Raw genomic sequence first — 23,143 nt, forward strand, 5'->3', positions numbered from 1 at the left:
TCCTAACAGAAAAGCATTACCCAAATACATGCTTATCATTTTGGACAAATATGACAGTCATATTGTTGCAGTGAGTACAGGAGCCCAAAATCTCACTGCTAAATGCCACAGAACAGAGAAAAATATCCTTACCCTAAAAATATTTCGAAATCTAAGTACATGATACAAATTGCAGGCTGCCCACAGACAAAGAGACAATTGAGAAATGAGATGTTGCTGATCCCCTCAGTGCCCCCACACACAGAGGTGGGAGGGCAGGGCAGAGGGGCTAAAAGCAGGTGCACTCGCTGATATTCCTAAGTGCAAGTCACTGAAGTGTGAACAGAGATACAATAAGAAACCAGGAACACAGCCCCAAAACTGCCAGAGAGGTAGTCACTGGCTTTAGGAGCAGGTAAGGGCAGCAACATGTGCCAGAAATGGATGTAGTCCTGGAAGCTGAAGTCACAGAACAGTAATGCTAGAAATGAAGGGAAGAAAAGCAAGAAATGGGAACTGAAACCAAAAGAAGTTGAAAGGGAGTAGCTGAAGGCTTGGTAGACAAAAACAATACACAAAAGACATGAAGACATGAGTCTCTTCTTTGAGTAACACTGCACCTGCTGCAGCCAGAATGAGGGGAGGGAAGGAACAGAAGCAGAAGCCCAGGTGTGTCTTCAGCCATGGACTTTAGAGCAGTGTGATGCTCCATGGAAGGGCAGGAAAAGAGAGCTGCTGCAGACAGAGTATCAGGTAAAGAATTCAGGTGTTTCTGAGATAATAAAATATGCAAAGTTCAGGCATAACTCTTTCTTTCCTTTATTTTATTTTGCTCTCTTTTTCTTTTAAAGTGAAAAAGAAGTCACTCCCAAGAAAACAAATAAATGCAAGAACAAAGGAACAAGGATGGAAAAGTGGAGAGCTGAAGATTAGCTATAACAATGGCAAAATTGTGTAGAGTTTCCTGGATAAAGAAAGGAGAATCACTTTAACTGTCATCAAACGGATATTTGGCTTAAGACATTACCCACCATTTGCCAGCTCAGCTAATACAGTTTATCAGGTTTTCATAGAGGAACAAAGACACATTTAAGAGCAAAAGTTAGAAACAGAGGAACAGCAGAAGCACAGATGGGATGGGATTGTTGAAAATCCCCTTTGATCACTAACCCTAGGGATGAACTTGCAGTATTCCTCATCTATTTCTTCTAAAGGATAACAGTTTAAAATGAAGAAAGGGATCACAAATGCTTTACTGTATCCCAAGAGCAGCACCATGTGAGAAGGATGAAAAGGGAATGAACCAAGACAATTTGCAACTCCTGTTTTTTTCTGCAGCAAGTAATGACAAATCACCTGAAGTTCCAAAAGCAGAAAACCTGAAAGCAGCCCATTTGCAAAAATAATTTAAAAAAATTAACAAACAGAAGTTATTGTGGATAACCAAGCACCCAGACACAATGAAAACCTGTCACTTGGGTGTTAAGAACTCTTATGACTAGATTAACCAATAAAGGGTAAGGGTATTTTGCCACAGGTTCACATACTTCTAGCAGAGGAAGATTAACATCACTCTTAAAAGAAGTTGTTCCAGTGCTCCTCTGGCCATTTATTTTTCCACATTGCTCCTTTCTCTGTATAAACTCAGTACAAGAACTCACACAGCTGCACAGCTAGATCAGATGAGGAAACTGAGGAAACAGTTTTTTTGTCTGAATTATTTGTGTCCCGGCTAGGTTCTCCTTATGGCCATAATAACTCTTGTGGTGCTGCATGGGATCAGAGAAACCAGCTGGGGTCAAGACCTCTGCCTTCAGTGACAGTACCAGGTGACATCAGGTTAAAATCACCCTGAAACTGTGGCCTTCAAAGGTCATGCCTAAGGACAAGTTCCTAACTCAGAAATTGTCAGGAGCTCTTCCCAGGAGCATAACTCTGAGCAGTGGAATGACATTCCACCAGCTGAGTACCTAGAAACAGGAGATGTGTACTGGGAGGCATGACCAAGGCAGTTTGTAGGTGACAACATGTGGTGCATCCTTCCCTGCTGCAAAACTGAAGTTTCAAGGTCTAGGTATGTTATTATGTTCCCAGGTTCATGGCCACACATTAAATTGTGTACCCCAAAATCTAGATTTTACTGCTGAATGTTTCCAAATGCCTCTCTACTCGAGAAATCACAAATGTCTGTTAAGTAAAAAACTGTCTCTATCATGATTAAACAAAGATACCTTAGTAAACAGGAAGAATGCACTGAGAATTCACTTTAATACATGTTTATTGGTGTCCTGCACTTTCAGTGTAGGAGGTTGGAGATGTAATAAAAAAGTTTCAAAATTTATTGATTTAATTTCATTTAAATCACTCTAAACAACCAGTGCTTTAGAGTTCAGAGATTTAACATTTACTGTCTGTTACAAGCAAAATTTTAATATTACCTTTTTCGAGTCCACTTAGAACTCCTCTTTTAAAATTCTTCAGATACATTCCTCATAGTAAACAATACATTTCAATCTGTGTCACAATCAACATTGATAAGGCCTTCTTAACCATTTTATACCACCTCCACTGTTACTTCATTGCAAAACACAATCTTATTTCATACTATAAATACCCATCCATGCACAAAACACAGGGGTCAGAAGTTACACATTAATATTTCATGTAGGCTTCCAAGTCTTCCTTTACCCTCTGCAGGTTTATGGTACACTTAAAAAGATATCTTTAGACTTGGTCTACTTGGTCTTAAAATACAAATATACAATATCCATAAGCATAAAAAAGTAAAGCTAGATGGCCTTACCATTTGTTATGAACTGCTAAAATCTTATACATGTACAATATAGCATCATGCTGATTAATATACATATTAGTTAAATATATGAACCAATGATGGGGGATGTGGCCAAGCTTTATTGTTTTGTTTTCAAAAAGAAACTGTTCATATACAAGTAAAAAGATTTTTAATTTAAACTCATATGGACTACCTGAACCACACAGACATCTGTAAGCTCTGCTGAGAAATTCAGGTCAAACTGGGACAAAGCCTGCTGATTCACTGGAAAAGGAACACAACTCCTCATGGGTGACACCCATGGTGTGCTGTTCCCAAGAGAATGCAAATTTACCAGCATTCACATTTTCAGGTCTAGAACATTAATTTTTGCATCTTACATCGCAGTTTATACTTTTTGTATCTATTCAACAGCCTCCAGCAGAAACAGTTCAGTACCTTGACACTGTCATAGATTTTTCTAAATAAGTAGATATACAGTACAAAGTGTAGATAGTGAAACAAATAAGCACATATATACAGTCTTTGAAAGGCATTTTTGTGACCAGTTTAGCAGTGTTTATAGAAAACATTTAAGATAGTCACATTCTGCTGATACCACTGTATTGCAAACTGTCAAGCCACATTTCTTATATTAAACTTGTACTGCATTGTATATTGTACAACAGAGAATGATCATTCTTAAGGTGTGACACAATGAAAAAAAAAATTACTAGACTGAGTAAGGTAACCAGCACAGGGCTTAATTTTCCTGAGGTTTGTAAGAATTTTTTAAACAAAAATCACAGTGACCAGGCTAAACTGCAAACATACTGTTAAGTTTTAAATATACAGTTTATACATAAGTTCTGTGCATGGTCGACTCAACTGTGTGTGTTCATGCTGATGTTTCCTTTAAATGACTCGCCACTGCATAATGCTTGTGTCCTTTCCTCCTGTGGAGATGAGATGGGTGTCTTCACAGAGAAAATCTACATTAGTTACATGACTACTATGTCCACCGTACACATGGCTTGGAGCCTAGAAAACACCATATTAGTGAGAATAGCAGCTGTTATAAAAGCATCTTGTTAGAACATTCATACAACAATGAAACCAAGGCATCACATCATTCTCTTATTTTAATAGTAAATCAACTTCTAAATTTAATTGCTATCTCAATCAACCTTAAATAAATCCCTTAGATATATAAATACTCCCATTCTTCCTGTTTTGATGTGTTTGGGGTTTTTTTTTGTTCATAGGAAAACAACATTTAACACATTTGTGCAAATTACAAGAGTAAATTTTTGGGAAACACCTTACCCTAAACTGTGAGCACGGATATGAGAAGAGATGTACTTTGCCAAAGTCATCTCCTGTTGATAGCAGTTTTCTCCCATGTGATCGACAGACAGCGTTGATATCTGTACCATCTGAACCTTCAGGCCATACACCTGAAACACAGAGGGACTAATTAAAGGGGTTTATCGTGGAAATAAAAGTGACAGCCCAAGTTTCTGTTAAAATATTAATAAAGGATGACTTGTTTAAGGAAAAAAAAAACAATAAAAATAACTGCATCTGAGTTAGAATGTGTACTTCTATAGTAGCTAAAGTCCAGATCCTAATAGGTAATCAAGCACATTAAAAAATGCTTTATTCCCTCTAGTCAGCAAAGTGCTTTTACTCTGAAAAAAGCACTCTGCTGAATTGCAGTCATGTGTCTGAGCCTGAAAGAATTTTCATATGGTTATGTGGAAAAGTAACAGTTACTGCTTTTAGTTTCCCCTCTCCTTATGCATGAGCTAACACACTTTCTTTGTGGGTATGTTTTTTAGACTATAGTATGATCCAAAAGCCATTTCTTTATATTACTAAAGTCTAAAACCTATGAAACAAGACATCATATAGTTCAAATTATTATTTATTAATTGATAGAGCCCTTGAAAAAAAAACTGAACCTACTATAAATTTTTAAACGCTTTTGTTCTACTGTAAGTACCTCTCTCCCCACATACTGTATACTCTTAGCTGTTCTTGCATGGAGTGGGTTCTAAAATTAAACTGCAAGGTCAACAGTGCAAAGACCAAATCTGTGCACCACATCTTTAAAGCCTCCGAATACTTGCCTGTAATAAATTGCAATTTTACTAAAATCCACCCAGCTATTGAAATTTCAGGACTCCACATGCAGTACTGTGGGCTTTTTTTTGGTTACGATTTTCTAATTTAGATTTTATCTAATCCCTACTCAACATAAAGGGCACCAAGCTTTCAGAGACCACTGACATCTTCAGCCATGATGACTTGGCAAAACCCCTGCCCTGTCTTGATGCTGTGATTTTCACTGCCTGTCCCTGTCACCCTCTGCACCTCCCTGCAGCCCTGCTCACTTGGGTGCAGCTGCTCCTCCAGTGCTGCTGCAGGTCAGGGTGAGAACTGCTACTCCCCAAAGAATTCCCTGCAGGCACATTCTAGTTCCTCCTTCTTTGGGATACTTTTAACACCACAGTGGGCATTTGCCATGCACTGTGGGAACAGCTGTCCTTCAATCACTGTGATTCCTCCCAAATACAGCCTTTGCATCTTTGCACAGCAATTCACTACAAGGAGGTGATTACATGTCTTTATAAGGAATTACAAATTGCTGTATATAAAATACAAAGTCTGATTTGTAGACTGCTCTTAACTTTCCTGATGTGTGTGGAAACACCTCTTTGCTAGATCAGGGATAGTAAAAGAGGCCCAAAGAAACAGAAACTGCAAAGAAGAAACACGATAATTTCATTGCTACTTGTGGAATTATGAATGTGCAGAACAAAGAGACACAGAAAAGCTGTTTTAAATATCTGCTTTGACAAAAAGGAGGCTATATGAATATCAAATGCTAGCTGAAAAGAGGCAGGAAGCTTCCCAAGAGGTCACTATGACAAGCTGGAAATAACCTGTGAAGGAAATGGTTAAAGAAGCAAGACTGCCATTTTGAAATGGGGAAAGGATAATAGCAAAGTTTTCTTTGAATCTTTCTGTTCTTTCAAAATTTATCCCAGTGCCTCACTATCAGTTTTTATGAATAAGCAAATTGAATCCCCTTGCTGAAAAAGTAGTCCTTATTTTTTGCCACCCTCTGCAAACATGTGAAAGACCATTTCCTTTCTCTCGTTTGAAGATTGATGTCGTGCTTTTTTTCTCTCCTCTTCTCTAAAATTCATTCATTACATCTCTTCTCCCAGAACAATATTTAGATGGATAATTAATTATTCTTGCTAGTCAGCACATTATCTGTTGGTCCAATGTGCAAAAACCGGAAGCAGCCATTCCAGCTGTGACTGAAGCAAATACTGATAAATGAATGATTGCTTCACATTTTCCATGGCATCCTTTTCATTACACATCCCACTAATGTGTCTGCCTTTCCTACAACAGCATAATGCTGTTGACTCATGTTCAGTTTGTATGCAAGAGTAATCTGATCTTTCTGTACAGATCTGCTCTCATCTGTTCTGCATTTCTACAAGTGGGTCCTGCCATTCTAGTATGGAGCCTCTTCTTTTGGCTCTGTTGAATTCCTTCCTTTTTTCATGTCACTTCTCTATTTCTCAAGAAAACTTTCTAATTCTGCAGCTTCACGCCACCTACAAACTTTACATGCTGATTTATCATGTATGCTATTAATAAATATATTCAAACAAACATAATATTCAATTTACGGTGTTCTAGTCAGTTTTTAACCCAACCAGCCTAAGCTCTGCTTTGCTTTCAATGTTGTCAGGCTTTGTACAGTATCTTCAATTTCTTCTGTTCCTGTCCTTCACCTCAAACACTATTTTTTTTCAAAACTGGGCATGTGCTATGAACTGATACCTTGGATGTGTATCCAGCAGCAGATGGCTCTTGAAAGAGAAGATCAGTGTTTTAAAGTCTTTGCTCCTTCACATTTATATGTTTGTGTCACTAAAATATCCTCCCTCAAGCACACTTCTTTACATGCTATTGACTTTCAGTGAATCATCTCTAAACACTTCCAGACTGACTAATCTGTTCCATGCTCAAAGACAGGTGTTTAATGAACCAGTGTTTCTTTTTCTCCCTGCATTGGTTATGCTGATCTGTGGGTGCTATGCATAGTTTGTGATTTTTATGTAGTTCTACCAGAGGGAGAAAATATCCCTAGATTCAGTCAGCCAGTTGCTACTGAAAAATCAATATACTAGAAGCTTCACATCCTGGATGCTGCAATTGCTGCTTTCATCAGGCTGTAGTAAGTTTTAAAGAAATATTTTAAAAAGTGTTTGGTTTTGTAACACTTTAGCTTTAGCAGTGTCATTTCTCCTCACCCCTCAGTAGATTATTTTGTCCTATGGTCTGGCTCCAAAAGCTGAACTGTTGCAAGGTATGGGGAAAATCCCTTTCAGGTGTGACATGCCTCTCTCCTCTGACTCTCTATGCACCAAAAGCATCTCCAGATTCTAACAACACTGAATTAAAAGTAAGAAAACCTCACATGAAGTATTTAGTATCTCAGAGTATCTGAACCTGTGACGCTAAACGCAAAGACATTGTAGCTCTGTAGCTATATGTCAGGTGTAGTCAAACACCAGAAACACATTAATAGTTCCATAAGGACCTCCATCCCTTAAATAAAAAATAGATTATGTCAACATGCAGCCAATCTTCCAGGATTCCCTCCTCTTACTGAATCTGCATGCTGTGATATCCAAGTGATATCCAAGCACTGCTTGTCAGTTAAATAATAGAAAATTTGAATGTGTTTTGCCAGCATACTGCTACTGCCATAGCATCTTCAGGCAATGAAAACATGGCCTTTCTGGCTGCCTTCAAACACATCACTGCATCTATTCTACTTGAAACACAGGTGCAAATCTTCCTTGTTTACCACTTATCCTATACTAGACTCTTCTCTGAACCTCTGCTCTGGCCTCCTATTTTCTCTTGAAGACTCAGAAACTTGAAGCTTCTTTTACTCAGTGTTTGTAACCATCTGTCTAGTTCTGCACACGTTGTAGAATGAGTACAAAGCTTCAGACTACACTGGAAAAAGTGGAACCTTTAAAACTGGCAAAAGAGAAGTCCCATGGAAACAAACCATTCGATTTTGTTATGTTTTTCTTTAATTCCTTTCACTCAATTTAATTGCTACAGATTGTATCAAAATACATGGTAAGTTCTTAATGAGGGAGACTATCACCCATTTTGTGTTTGCACAGTAACTAGAGCAAATGAAATCAGTTCTGGTAAGGGGATTTGACCCACTAGCTGCCTAAATATATGACAATTCCACAGAGCTGGTACTTTAAATTAAAAATGATGAGAAGCTGCTCTACTGTGACAGAAAGGGCAGTGTGTGATTTTTTCCTTATCTCCCACTTATGCTGTAATTTGATATTTGTACTTGAAGCTAGCAAGAATATTAAATCAGAGTCTTTCTGGATTGAAATAAGAAGACAGATTGTAATAAAAATGGCATAACAGAAGTTCTGTATTTTCCCCTGAATTATGAATAGTCATGTTTCATAAGCAAAAGTTGGCATTCCAAGTGTTTGTTAATAAGAATGGTAAGAGCTTGTAAGAGGAAATACACTTACCAAAAACATGGAATCCTAAAGTACAGGTGTAAGTGGCCCATTCTATATCTCTAGTTGTTTCAACACTCACAACTTGTTTACAAGCAGAGGGGATCCCTACAAAAGAAAAAAAAACCAACACATAACAACATTTTTCATTCTCAAATTGTATAGATTTCTGATTACACCAGATGAATTAAAACATATGGTTGATCTTGGCAGTTATATGGTCTCATTTAAATTTTAAATCTGTGTTAGACTGCCTGAACTTTGCACAAAAGGACTAAATATAATTCTTACTCACAGTATAAGATTTCATAGTCTCCTGAATTAGACACGAGATACTGTGAATTAACAGACCAATCCAGGTGAGTAATGAAGCTGGAATGACCCTACAAAGAGAAAAAATATTGTATTAACTGCACTAACAGTATGTCTCAGCGTGACAGTATTAACACAGTGCTACAAAATACACTTAAGGTGTTAATACTGAACAAGGAGCAAAAAAGATTACTTACTGAACATTTGCCAATTCTGGTGTACTTTCTTCCATTTTCACTTACACCATATATATAAATACAGTTGTCATGGGAACCTATTGCCAAGAAGTTTCCATCTATAAACACAAAAGTGAACTGCAATTATTCCTTTAAGAAACAACTTAGGCTAATTTTGAAACATTTGTATGTCACAGACAAGAGGAACTGTTCTTAAAGGCTTTGAAACCGAAAAATGAAAAAATTAAATTCCATTTTTAATTTTTCAGTAGCATATTGATATATCTTTCAAGACTACAAAATAACAATTTATATAAGCAAATATTACTGTTAAAAACACATAACATTTACGGAAGCAGCTATAGTCCATTTAGGGCTAACCCAGTTGCAACAACCTGCAGAGCTAAGTCTTTTTTTTTTCCTTCCTTCACAGTGAAACCATATTGAACATAGTGGAGAGAGAGGGAAAAGAAAACCAGAGTTTAAGACACCACCCATACAGTCCTGCCAATGTTTGATGGCACACTTATTTTCAACTTCAGTATGGCAAGCTGGGAATTATTTTAAAACAAGCCAACCCCTAATTCAATAAAAAAATTCAACGCCTTTTTTGTCCCCCAGCAAATAAATGCTCTCAAACCTGGTGAGTAACGCATTACAGACAGCTGTTCGTTTCCATCTGTGTGTACAGTGACCAAGTCTTTTGTTTCTGTGTCAAACACAAACCACCTGTTGTAAACACAGAGAGAGGCCAATAAATCATTCCATAAGGAATTTAAATCTACTGTAATCTTGACCAACTTTTCTTCTGTCAAAATAGCATAAGTTTTATACCAAGAAGAGAAAAACAGCAACTGCTACTCAGTCTTGTCTATTTTTCCTTTAACAAAAGGATAGTTTCTTTCCCTTCTTTTTTAACCATAAAAAGGATCAGGCATTGACTCCCATATCAATCTTCAGATTTTAGTGTGTTTTAATATGTGTCATGCATTAGAATAAAGTAAACATTATTTGTAATGTCCTTTCATCTTTAATGACCTTACTCTACACTGTGTTGATGTTTAAATTTATGCCTGCATTAAATCCTAAAGCAAGGAAAAATACAAGGAACAATCAGGACCCTTCTCTTCTGATAAAAGAAAGAGATTAATTAATTAACTTTAAAGTGAATTAATTTATTATTTTTGGTTGTTTAATAATTAATTTAAATTAACAAAATAATAATTTGTGGAAACACATAGAAAGGACAAAGACAAAATTTGCATTTCAATACTTCCATCAGATTACTAAAGACAAAGAAAAGATTCCTCTCAAAGCTTCTCCTTTTGTTTTACTTTATTTAGTAAATAAAGTACATTCAGTAACAAAAGGAAATCCTTTATTTAGGACTGATATACAACCTGAAATAAGCTTGCCTCATAACCTACAAGCTTCCTATATGTTCTCAGTGAAATGAAACTGTTTTCATTACTAACAGCCAAGTCTGCCCTCAAGTGACATTAGCAGAGAGGATGAAGTTAAGCAATGGCAGTCCCTCCTATGAGAGACACCACAGATAAACCCAGCAGCTGCCACTGATGTGACCAAGGGCTCAACCTGCTCTGTAAAATACTCTCCTGCACCTCAGTTTCCTCTGCCTTGTTTACCCCTCACACTCTTCAAGCAGAACAAGTCTCTTACTGTGCCTTTTTACACTATGTCTAGCACAGGGGAACATTTGCCAAATTTTTTTAGAGCCTCTTGTTGTCACTGCATTAGGGATCATGAACCACTTGCTACATTTTCCAACACACAAAATTTTTCTATGTGATTTCCTCCATGCAGCCCTAAAGACCTCGGAGGAAATCTCTCTCCACATCTACAAAGTGAACTCACTATCTCAGGCTCCTCCTTTAGCCTCTCCTTTTTCCCAGTGGACACAAAGACTTAACATTTAGGTCACTGGTGTGGTGACAGTACCTCCCACGCCTGGTCTCACAGCTAACCTAGACTTCCTGTCCTCTCTAAATGTCCTCCTCCCACTGATCTCAGACTGTCACTCTCACAGGGCTGAAACCATCTCTTTCTTCATGCACACTCAGCAAACACAGGGTGCTGGCCCAAGCCTAGGGCTTCTAGGCACTAAGGCAATACAAATCAAGTTCACTCTGACATTCAATAGAAATCAATAGGGAACACAGATGTGTCATGCATACATCTGCAAAGCCAGAACATGAACTTGGATGTGAGCTGGAAAAATCAGTGTTTGTTGATGGCCAAGGTGTAGCTCTGCACATCTTACCTTCCAGTCAGTGTCCCTACTGCAACAACAGATGCTGAAGGATGAAAACCTGAAGACTGTGCTGGATCCTGAAATGTTTCAGAAAGAAGTACACTTTTTTATCAGTCCAAGTTGCAAGTTGTAATACAATTCAACTGTCTGCCTCTTGAATGTAATAAAACTCTCTTGTTGATTTTTTTGGGTTGTTTTTTCTCTTTCAATACAAACTTGAGGGGTAAAAAAGAATTTTTAACTGACTGAAATATTATCCAATTAACTTTTTTTCCCTCTATACAAGGCCACTGTCTTCTTTTCTTTACTATCTAAAAATAACTTGGCAAGAGACTTCATAACAGTAACATTGGCAATGGCAGCTTCTCAACAAATCACAAAGAAAGAAGAGATAAAAATAACTTCTTAAACCAGAGCTGACCTCAGAATTAAACATCAAAGCTGCAGTTAACCTACAGTCTAAAGGACAAGCAAGTACCTTATTCAACAAAGGTATGTGGCACTTTGCAGGAGTGGTAAAGCCTAACTCCCACACACACCAACACCTTTTTCCAGCACCTGCCAAGCTGAAGCTCAGTGGGAAATTAAAGGCATGCACTGAGCTTCTTACTTGGATATGCAAGTTTAAAACATTTTACTCTGTAAAATTCTAGTGTTTTTCTTGCAATTTAAACATATGGCTAAAAAAGAAGGTAAGCATTTTTGTTCTAATACTTGTCCAGTTACAAAGAATGAGCTCCAGAACTCTTCAGATTATGGCAGAAAATACCAATATAAATAGCTTCTTTTTTTTTTCCTGAAACCATTAAAATATAATTTTAAAATGTAAGCAAAAAATCCAGTTTGGTGATCTATCTCATGGATATGCTTGTATCCCTAGTTTTCTGTATTTTAAAACAACATCACATTGTAGCTGTTTTAGTAAACCTGCTGACATTTTTAGTAATTGGTAATTACTAGCCCTAGAGGCTATGTGAAAAGGATATTCTTAATTATAAGCAGATGACTCATTTAAAAGAATTACTAACCCTAAAGGAAATTTAAGAGAATTGTTGAGATCCAGGATTTCTGTGCATGTGTTCTAAGACACTACAGTACTCCAGAAAGGAAAATTTGCTAATTTTTTAAAGTATAATTTCAGAGCAAGTGCTAAGATATTCCACTGAATAAACCAGAGGTTCCAACAGTAATCTAACTTGTAATCTAACTTGTACTCAGAATAGCTACATTAAAAAGCTTTTACATCGATCTCTATGACAAAAGTAAGTTAACATGAATTTTTTTTCCCCTGAAGTTAATACTTCAAGATATTTTTAGTCAATAATCTTAACAAAAACCAAAATGACTAGAGAATTTCTATAACAGAAGAGTTGTGTTTAGTAAATTTATACCTCTATAATCTTGTCCCAGATGGGATGGTGAGTGGTTGCATCCCAGAGCGTAATGTGTTTGTCATGTCCACATGTGAAGAACTGAGGCTTAGAGGAATGGACTGCAAGTCCCCAAAGCTCATCAGTGTGACCCTACACAAGCAGAGATGGTTTTTGACAAAAAGGACAGGCCATCAAAACCAAACATGTTTAAACAGCATTAAAATGACCAAATTATATATTCAAACATTCGAAAAATATGTTAGCTCCAGATAGATACATATTTATAATGATTCTTATTGCCAAAAGTATTGTAATAATAAATCAAATAGATGCATATTTATGAAACAACTTTCAGCAGTACCTTACTGCTATTACACACTTAGAAAGTGTTCTTGTAAGGAAACCCAGCTCACCTGGGTAATTGGAAAAAAATCTCCTGACAGTGTGCCCTGTAGGACGAAGTTTCTGGTGGTTCCTATTAATACAACATCCCCTTTTCCCTCAGCTACTGTTCTTATTGGACCAAACTGCTCTGGAATCTGTGGTGATAACAGACAAAAGGACAGATAAATCAGACAGTTTGTCAGGTACTGACATTTTTAAAGACATGTGTCCTAGTAAATGTGTTTTAATAAACATTTCACAGTGAAGAAATGAAACAAATTAATATATGTGCCTGACTTGCAAAACTTTGTAACAACTTGCATCTGCTCAGTAACTTCTATAACACTGCAAGACAAAACATCCTTATCTACAGAATACTCAGATAAACCAAATATTTCAAGAAACACAAAAGGTTCTTTCATGCTGTGTTAATTCAATAGTATTTAATTGCAGCTGGCATATCAGACTAAGCATTTCTACTCAGAGCACTTTCTTGCAATGAGTGTTTCTTTAGCTGCAGCCTAGGTTCTGAAAAAGCCAGTGCAAATCTCCAAAATAAAGTTCAAGGGAAGATGTAAAATAACAAGGAATACTAGAGTATGAACAAATAAGAGAAAAAGAAGGACACCACAGTTAGAAACAGCACAGCAAGCATGTCCCTTGTGCTGTGTTAAAAACTGAATTACGAAAACAGATATGCCATTCCAGTTGCATATATATTAACAACATTTAATATTATTATAATATAATATAATATACAGTTTGGTATTATATAGTAGAGTTGAAGCCTTTCCTCAGAATTTTATGCTTATTCTTTTACATTCAGCGTGCAGTCATAGTAGTTCTGTCCAAATTCTGCTTTAATCTTCTAAATTCCTACATAGCAACTGGATTAATTTTCAATTTTTGTTTAAATTATATTCAAAAAACAACACCAGCCAAGAAATTAATGAAAAACTTTAAGTATTAAAACCCTCAAAAAATCCTCACATCATTTTGGGAAAGAGGAAAACCATTTTAAGACTGTAATATTCTGAAGTTAAACATTACCTCACATTATTAAATGCAAAGAAAGGAAGAAATAATATGGAAAGAGATGAACACAAAATTTGTTTTCCAGTTACCATAGAACTTATAAAGGAAGTATTATGTTAATGAATAGTGAATCCCAGAAATGACCTGGTAACTCAAAATTGAGGTGTCCTTTGCAGGGCCAGGAGTTGGATTCAATGATCCTGATGGGTGCCTTCCAACTCAGCATACGAAAATACTGTATTTTACCATTGCTTTGCATTGCCACAGAATACACATTCATATGAAAAAAAATTCATGAAAAAAGCTGTGCTCAGAAGACAACAGAATTTCATTTTAAGTAGCAGCATAATTTCAAGATAGGTCATATCACCTCAGTTTTGTGGATTTTTTGGTAATTTCCATTCCAAGATATTAGCTTTCGATCTTTCCCACCTCCTGATACCAATGTGCCATCTCTCAGCATACACAGTGCAAATATTCCACCCTCGTGTGCTCCTTGAACTGCATGGCTTATTCTGTTGGTACCTGAAGAGAAGGAGAAAGACATTACTACTGAAGTATTCAGCTTCATAGCTTCTTTCCCCCCATTTTTCTCTCCATTTCTCTACTGTCTGTCAAGGATTGCATCTAAACAATAGTAACAGTGGGCAAGGAGTGCTGGACCAAAATACAGACCCACAGAAGCAGCTGAATTAGTACATCTTGCAAGATATTCCCCCCATCTCAAAAACAAAAATATTTTATTTTCGGTCCAAGTCAAGGACAAAGTAAAATAGGTTCATTTAAACCTTTCATGGGGGTTTAAGCAAAATAATTTGACATCACATTTGACCTGCAGTAGCACTACATAACTTATCAGCAAAGAAACCATAACTCAGTCACTTTTGTCCTCCAAAGATATTCCACAGCCTCCAGTCACTGAACTTGTACCAAAATCTGACTAAGCTAGAGGTCCTCATATATCTGGCAGAATGTGCTGATCACTCTGCAAAGGAGCCTGTACTTCTTTATTGATGAACTTGGCTTGTTCAAGTACCTCCTTAGACTCAACGCCTTCAAACCAACTACATTAGATTAAGTATCTCTAATAAGATGAACCATTACTATTATGAAATAAAAATAAATGATTACTAGTGGTTCTATTACTGAAATGTGCACCTTGCATGAAAGCTTGACAAACATGATATTTAGCGAAAGTGAGGGGCTGATGCAAGTTGGAAAAACAATTGCCTTTCACTTCATCCACATCTATGGATATAATGTATCAGGTACAACTGATTTCCATTAAGACAAGTTTTTGCTAAGGGTTCTCTGACCTGGGGGAAGCAGCCCCCTCTTGCACATAGAGCTCTGAGTCAAAAGTAGTGAAGACATACAAAGCACACTGAACTGAGATAGAAAAACAAGAAAAACATTTTTGTCCAACCCTAAAGAGCTGGCAGAAGGTGAGGAGATCTTGACCACACTGAGAATTCGCCTTTATTTCTGGGAGAAAAGGGCAGAAGAGGCTGCTTGCAGTCAAGGCAGAAATTAGTCTACCAGCATAATGGCAAACTGGCCCCTGAGCAGTGCACTGCCACTGCCATGCCAGCAGCTGCCACTGTCTCCCTTGTCTGTTGGCAGTCCAAAATAACAACGAAGAACAGGGACATGGGACTATGGAATTTCTAAAGTCAGTGTAGAAGGGAAAGTGTTGTAGTGTCTTGCTTAAATTACCATAGGAAAAAGGAAAGGAAAATAAATGAGAAGCCAAGTTACAAACACCATATCTACCCCTGTCCTCAACAGCAGTGTAGTGGTCAAAAGCACAAGGAGATAATTAGCTGACAGTCCTTGGTTGAAAAAGAAGTCTGTAAATACAGCTCAGTAAGGCTCAACTGTGTAACAGATTCACGGTGTTCTTTTTGGGGTCTTATCCCTTTGAGTACTTTGGGAGAAAGCACTGAGTAAATTAGGAAAAGCTGTCATCCACATCCCTTCTTCCTTTACTAATAAGGCCTCCTTCAAGGGATTCTCCTTATTCCTATGCATGGCATCTCAGGCACTAAGTAAACGTTTAGGATGTTGCTGCTGTTTGCCCTCCGGCAGGCATTGCCTTCTGCTGCTTAAAAAAAAGTCTCTTCTTACTAGAAAATGCTTTCTAAGAAGTTACTCCTATCCATCTGTTCCTCTGAAATAAAGCTGAGGAATTCAATTAGATATGAATACATTTTAGCTTGACTTCTTAGGAAAACAAATATTGCTATTTGTTGTCTTTTTAAAAGCGTGTGTCAAGAGGCATAATTTCTGCAAACAGTAGAGAGGGACAGTATAGGAGACTGGAAATCATCAATTACATTAACAATGTTTCTTTCTAGCCCAATGATTAAAGAAAGAACTTTTCCTGGCATCTCTTAAATCAGTAAAAGCCCCTCATACTGGCATAGCTCTGTGATTCAGTATATGACCATAGGGAACACATTCAATAGAGTTTTGTGGTCTAGCAGTTAGATACAGATAGTCTTTAGCTTCTTGTAGAAAATAATCTAGGCACAATCTGCTGGATTGGTCTTGGGAAAGAGCTCAAGATAAAACAAAATTTATTCTTCTTAAAATGAAGGTCTACACTCAAGTCTACACACACAGTCTTTAATATTAAAGATTGATGTTAATAGTGAAATTTTATCTTACCTTTCCCCCAAACCAAAATGTTTCCACTTGAGTCTCCTGTAATAGTATCACCATTTTCAGAAAAGGTCACACACAGGACAAACTTTGGCTTCTCTTGTTTCTGCATGGTTATGAAAAATATACACTCACAGCGACACACAACCCATTGATTTTAACTTTATGCATTTGAGTAATTTAGTTTAGTCTTTTACAAATCTATTGTTACTTAAATATCTACACAAGAGTTAAACATATTCCTACAGTCTAAACAGAATAATCTGTGCAAGGGCAGAAGATGCATCAGCTGAGGTTTGTGGCCCAATCCTGCACCCTTTAATTGCAAAGTGGGGACAGAGTGAGTAAGAAGGTCTGCCAACACATAACACATGACCAGGAATGTTCTGAGATAAACCAAATCCCCCAACTACTGCAGAATGCCAAGGACTTTGAGTATTTAGAAATGGCCAAAGTTTCAAACAAGCTTTATTATTATAATTTTTAAAGCCAAAGTTTCTAGGAGAAAAAAAAATATTATTAGAGAGTTTGGCCATAGCGTAAGAATTAAGGAATCATCCCTTGAAAGAAGCCCAAGGTTCAGTAATGAAACCCCTGCACTTAAGACACTGACTGCAACAAAACAATTAAATGTATAAGGGAACAAAAAATTCACAGGTAGCTTTTAATGACATTATACATTCCCTGTTGACAACCTATGTGTATGACCTCTTTCTCCCCCAAAATAAGAGCTGCTCTCAACTAGGGCCACCACCCTTTTCCAGCTCCAAAAATCATCAAGACCAACAGAGCCAGAACTTAGAGAAAAATCCATTAAAAATACATGAGAAATAAAATGTAACAAAATTTAAATGCATTCTCTCAGCATTGCCTCCTATTTCCCACAAAGTATATTAACTGGCACTGCAAACAGTTGTTTTAACTCTACTTGGGGGCCACGACTCCACAAGCAGTTAACTAGGGCCTACTGGAGTTATCAGCAGTCACAGCAAACATCCCTCAGTCGTGCATACAACTGCTGTACAACTTAGTCTATATTCAAGAACAAAACCAAAACAAAACCTTGAAATGAAAATTGTATTTACCAAGCAGTGGCCAGCTCAATCTGTATCTGAACAACATATGTACATGTGTCTGAGCAGAACAGAGGAAAAGAGAAGAAAATTCATACAGATGTATTTTTATGGGGTCTCTCCTCTGACAAAATAAATATCTCCTCCATCACTTTCTCTGTTTTGTTTTGGTTTTGTTTTTTTTTAACCTGAGGTAATCATAGAGAGTTTTAAGGTAATTTTATTTTGGACAGGTCATGGGGTGGGAGGGTGGATGTATGTATCAAAAGGAATATAGGCAAGAGAACACAAGGAACAATATGGTAATTGCATTTCAGAACTTCAATGGGGAAGTTTTATCCATGGAAAAGTTCTCTGTGTCATACCATGAATGCCAACTGAGCTTCTGCAACATTTCAAGTTTAATAATAATCACTTGTTTTGATTTACTCAAACCTTATTAACCCAGTATGACTGTACCACTATTACAAACATAAAATTAGAGAAATATTTTATTTTACCTCAAATAATCCTTGCTTTTTAATAAGGGAATTCCCTTCTAGTGTCCAAAAATAAAGGTGTGATTTTCCACAAGTGACTATTATATTTGTATCAGTAGGGTGAAAATCTGCAGCAAATACAGCCTCATTAGAGCACTTGGAAGGAAAAAGAAAAACATTGTATCAAAATCTAAAATGTAAAGGAAAGAAAACAATATTACATGGTTCTCTGGTTAGATAAACTGATACTTCTGACATAAGAAAAATTCTGAGCTATTAATTTACTAGTATTGCCTGGAATACTTTGAAGTCAAAAGATTTTATGCCTTTTTAAGATAGTATCAAAATGTATCCTTCAAAACCATGCAGATAATGAGAAGTTATGCACAAAAGATTAGTTTAGGACATTTTTCCTGCACACTCTCCTATCATTGTTGCCTAGAATTTTCCAATCAATTCTTGAATGAAAATAATAGCAAAATTTTTAAAAATCCAGATTTGGACAATCTCAACAGAGAGACAACATTCCCTTTCTTCCATGTTCCTTGCCTTTTATACAGTGAAAGCGTTAAAAAGGCACAAAAAGTTAAATACAGAAAGACATTTTATTACAAGAAACCAGATCTACATACGAGCAAGTAGTACAAAATATCTTATTGCAACACCTTGACATCTGCCAGCTTTTCTTCTTTCTGCCAGTCCCACACTGAAAGCACGTGGTCGTTGGAGTCATCCACAGAGCACAGGCTACTTCCTCCATTCTGAGGCAAAACATGGGAAATACTAATGCATCACCCAAACAAAATTGAGGAACATATAAATACACATCGAAAAAAATTAAATATTTATGTGTAAGTGGGAATATTTATACATACTTACATTACAACTGCTATACTTCTAGTTAGATCTCCATAAAATATAATAATTTATAGGGTCATTGAAAAGAAAGGTTAAAAAGGGATCTAGAAGAGGAACTTTTGCAAGCTGCAGACAAATGTCAGGAATGTGGTAGGTATCTCTTTAGAAATATTCAGTGGTGGAAATTACAATGGAAAATTATCTACACATCATTATCTACTTTCTTAATAAAGCTTCTTTTGATAATTATACTGGATTTCTTTCTTTGCAATTCAAACTAATTATTTCTTCTCAGATATCTGTTGACACAGGAAACAATTTTATTCTTCACGTTGGTATAACGGATCAAAATCAGAGAACGTAGTAAAGAATTAGAAAACAAATTATTCCTGACAGGTGTCTCTTTTAGAGTTATGACTTTTATCACCCTTTCTAATCTTAATTACCCTAGTGCTTTTAGTCTTTCTTCATGCATCATATTTCCTAGACCTTCTCCATTGGTACCCATTTTTCTGATGTGTCTTTTTACAGGTGAAGTTGGTTGTTTTCCTGATGAATCAGGCTGACAATACACGTCAGACACAACTACAGAAACGACTGTGCCAAGGCAACCCACGAGGTGGGGCAGAGACAGGACTAAGAAACCTGAAGAGAGGGCTGTCTGAAGTGAGAGAAGTACTGCTACAGAATGGGAAGTGATGTTCAGAACAGGCCAAATTGTGACCAAAATCACAAAGCAAGCATATTCAATACTTGCTTTTTTCTGGCAAATTTCAATAGTGCTCCTCTGTTACTATGCACCCTGCCCAGGGGGCTATTTACACAGCATTTGTTTGCTATTCCTTTTCATTTATCCTTCAAAGGTGATGTTGAACTGTGTTAGCTTTTGCCTTTGAATTCTTAACTAGACCTCCCAATACACTCCCCTCTTTTCTACTTTCTATAAACACAGTCATCAATGGATTTCAAGTCTTTGCAGAAACTTTCACTGAAGTACATTTTGCCTAGGGAATACCGCATTTAGTCCTCTCCTATCTAAAAATGCTGTCAAGAAAACCAGACACCACCACATACACTTCTTATAGATTCTGCTGTACACAGAGGGCTTTGAGACTTGCATGAGTCAGGTCACAGACTCAAATTTTATATGGAACTTAGATGCTGCCTATATCAGCATATATATATTTTTTCTTTATCTCTCTGACCGATTAGAGCTCAGCGCATGGTGCCAAGAGGCAAACAGCAGGATTCTACTTTTTTACAATCCTTTATCCATATGCCTTAGCTGCTTTTAGGCAAAAGATTTTGATTCTTTTGGTTGTTTTCCTGATGAATCAGGCCCACAATACGTGTCAGACACAACCACAGAAACAACTGTGCCATTTTTTAAAAGTCTTTTGTCAATCATTTTAGACACAGTGAGAAGGTTAAAAGATGCAGAGAGAGTAAATTTCTTATGCAGGGAGAAACAGAATAGGATGACTCAAGAAAAATAGGGATGCTGAAATTTCAAGTACATAAGTATTTTTGCAACTGCTGAAGAAATTAATTGCAGTTTATTTTAAGCATATGGTAGATGTCTGAGATGGATGAGATATTGTTAACTTCAACAGCAACCTAAACTGCTGGAAACAATTAGGCTGCAAGTTTTCCTCCTATAAAGATGGAGAAGAAACAGTTTGGAAGTTTGTTTTGGTCACCTACATTTGAAAGATTTCAAAGCCCTTTTCAACAAACAGCCTTTACAGGTCTATTAATTTACTTTACTTACAGATTTAGAAAAAGCAATGCAAGTGACAGCTCGGTCAAAGAAGCCCATTCCGATGACATGCAGCGTATTCAGAGTTACAGAATCCCAGACACGCACGTGTGGTGGCAATTGCTGTAATGCAGACACAGAAAAAATCAACTCAAACAATGATGGCAAAAACCCATCAGGATTTAAAAAAAAAGAGAATGCATCTGAAAAAAAGAATTACCACAACTGAAGGTATGAAAATTATCAGAACTTCTCTGGAGTCGCCCATGTAAGATACACTACAGATAGTTTGCTGGTCACTGTGCCTAGGACCAATATCTGGAGCTGACTATCCAGAGTGTACAGCACTTCAGGTCTCACTGATCTCTGTTCACTGAAGTTCATGGCCACTGAGATACTGGTCATGAAGTGATAACTGTTGGTAACTTTGTGACATGGGACTTACTGGTAGGCCCAGGAACAGTTTAAACTGTACTAAGATAACTCTGATAAACAGAAAACAGCAAGTGTGAAAAGGAGCTTAGGAACTTCTAATATATAATTCATTTCAACATCATAAAAATGGCTGGGGAAAAGAACGTTATCTTCAAACTCTTCTTTACAACCGTAATCAGAATGACATTGCTTTTTGTAAATAAAATTCCAGATATATATCCTGGCCCCAGATCAACTCCGTGGAGAGCTGAGAGCTCCATGGTGTTCCTTCCGTCCACCCCTCCCCTCTGCCTTTGGCTCCGGGAGCCCCGCCATACCGCCCCGAGCCACCAGGGGGCAGCCCCGGGAAGCACTTGCGGTGGAGTCTTTCTAGCTCGACAGTAACGAAAGTGTCCTTTAACATTAACAAATATATAAAAAAACTCCAAGGCCACAAGAGTACCTCAGTTACATAAATGGCTTTTATATACCTATATACCTCATTCTTCTCAAGAACAGACTTCAAACATTTAGATTTTATTTCACAAATCCAATGGTAAATAATTGTGGTTACGAAGAAAAAAAATAATAGTATATATTACTCAACTAAGTTACCATTATATAAAACTTCTGTTGCATAACTGGGATTTCATTACTTTTTCACTGTCCTCGTTTTGACTGGGATAGAGTTAATTTTCTTTCAAGTAGCTGGTGCAGTGCTGTGTTTTGGATTCAGTATGAGAATAACGTGGATAACACAGATGTTTTGGCTGTTGCTGAGTAGTGCTTACCCTAAGTCAAGGACTTTTCAGTTTCCCATGCTCTGACAGTGAGGAGCAGCACATGAAGCAAGGAAGGAGCATGGCCAGGACAGCTGATCCAAACTGGCCAAAGGGATATTCTGTACCACAGAACATCACGCCCAGTACATAAACCATGGAGTTGGCCTGGAAAGGTCAGTTGCTGCTGTGGGATGAGCTTGGCATGGGTGATGAGACATTGTATTGTACATCACTTCTTCCTGGGTCTTATTTATCTCCTTTTGTTGTTTTTATTGTTGCTATTATTATTTAATTAAAATGCAATAATAATAACAACTGTTATTATTGCAAACCACTGAAAAAGTTTATACTTTTTCAGTCCTCCTCCCCATCCCACTGAGGGGTATGGGGGGTGGATGAGTGGCTGTGTGGTACTTAATTGCTGACTCGGGTTAAATCATGACACTCTAAGAAGTCAGCATATTGATAATCCAGTTTTCATCCTAAAATTCTTCTTTAGCATCTGCCAAAATTTTTGCAATAGTTTGGTTGTGACAACAGCTGCATACTCTGCCGAGTTACTTTTTCCTCATGGTTTTTACTGCCTCTGCTTGTTCCCATTTTTTCTCATTTCTGGTAGCTCTTTGGAGCAATGTTCATCTTACTCTGGTCAAATAAAGTCCTAGCCTGCTACTAAGGAAAAGATAATACAGGTAGAAATAGAGAGAAAAATATTGTTGCCTGGATAATGGCAAGAGTAAAAGTTGGTTTTTTTTTAGACAAACAACCCAAACCCATTCTTTGTAGTTTGGTTTTGGTAGCTGTGATCAGAAATGAAGTTGCATACTGTACAATTTAATGTCCTCCTTTTCCCCACTTCAGGTGTCCTTTGCAGTCTTATCCCTCCATGCCTCTCAGAGACCAGATTCAAATTTACCTTCAATCTGTCTAAGTCATGGACCAGAAACCATTGACCAATCTCGATAATGGAACTGGGTAACTGTTGATAGAGTGCAATTGGCACTCTCAAATTAAATTTTGCTTCTGTTCAGTCCAAAAATGAAAGACTGATTTAACTACAGCAGGAAAAGAATATAGTGTGTATCTTCTTGATAACATATTCTAACAAAATATAAACTATACATCAGTAAAGCAATCACTTACTTTCCCATCCTTGGATGTCCCTGCAACTTGACCTGTTGCTATAGTGATTCTATCAGGATGAACAGCCAGG

The 23,143-nt window shown here is 37.1% G+C and overlaps 1 protein-coding gene across 10 annotated transcripts in view; it reads right to left on the minus strand.

The window, feature by feature from the left end:
* Positions 1–2,239: 2,239 nt before the first annotated feature.
* Positions 2,240–23,143, minus strand: part of EML1 (EMAP like 1) — a 121,215-nt gene continuing 100,311 nt past the window's right edge. For all 10 annotated transcript variants that reach the window (XM_085061395.1, XM_085061402.1, XM_085061397.1 and 7 more), the window contains 15 exons: positions 23,074–23,143; positions 20,747–20,857; positions 18,783–18,878; positions 18,139–18,273; positions 16,572–16,671; positions 14,272–14,426; positions 12,896–13,021; positions 12,501–12,632; positions 11,119–11,186; positions 9,478–9,566; positions 8,859–8,956; positions 8,645–8,732; positions 8,362–8,457; positions 4,079–4,209; positions 2,240–3,793 (listed from right to left, as the gene is read on the minus strand). In XM_085061395.1, coding sequence (XP_084917521.1) covers positions 3,668–3,793; positions 4,079–4,209; positions 8,362–8,457; positions 8,645–8,732; positions 8,859–8,956; positions 9,478–9,566; positions 11,119–11,186; positions 12,501–12,632; positions 12,896–13,021; positions 14,272–14,426; positions 16,572–16,671; positions 18,139–18,273; positions 18,783–18,878; positions 20,747–20,857; positions 23,074–23,143 — 1,621 coding nt within the window. In that variant the 3' untranslated portion in view covers positions 2,240–3,667. The remainder of the gene's footprint in view (positions 3,794–4,078; positions 4,210–8,361; positions 8,458–8,644; positions 8,733–8,858; positions 8,957–9,477; positions 9,567–11,118; positions 11,187–12,500; positions 12,633–12,895; positions 13,022–14,271; positions 14,427–16,571; positions 16,672–18,138; positions 18,274–18,782; positions 18,879–20,746; positions 20,858–23,073) is intronic.

Source organism: Lichenostomus cassidix, chromosome 5 (genome assembly GCF_008360975.1).
Source record: "Lichenostomus cassidix isolate B80296 chromosome 5, HeHo_3.0, whole genome shotgun sequence".
NCBI classification, from domain to species: Eukaryota; Metazoa; Chordata; class Aves; order Passeriformes; family Meliphagidae; genus Lichenostomus; species Lichenostomus cassidix.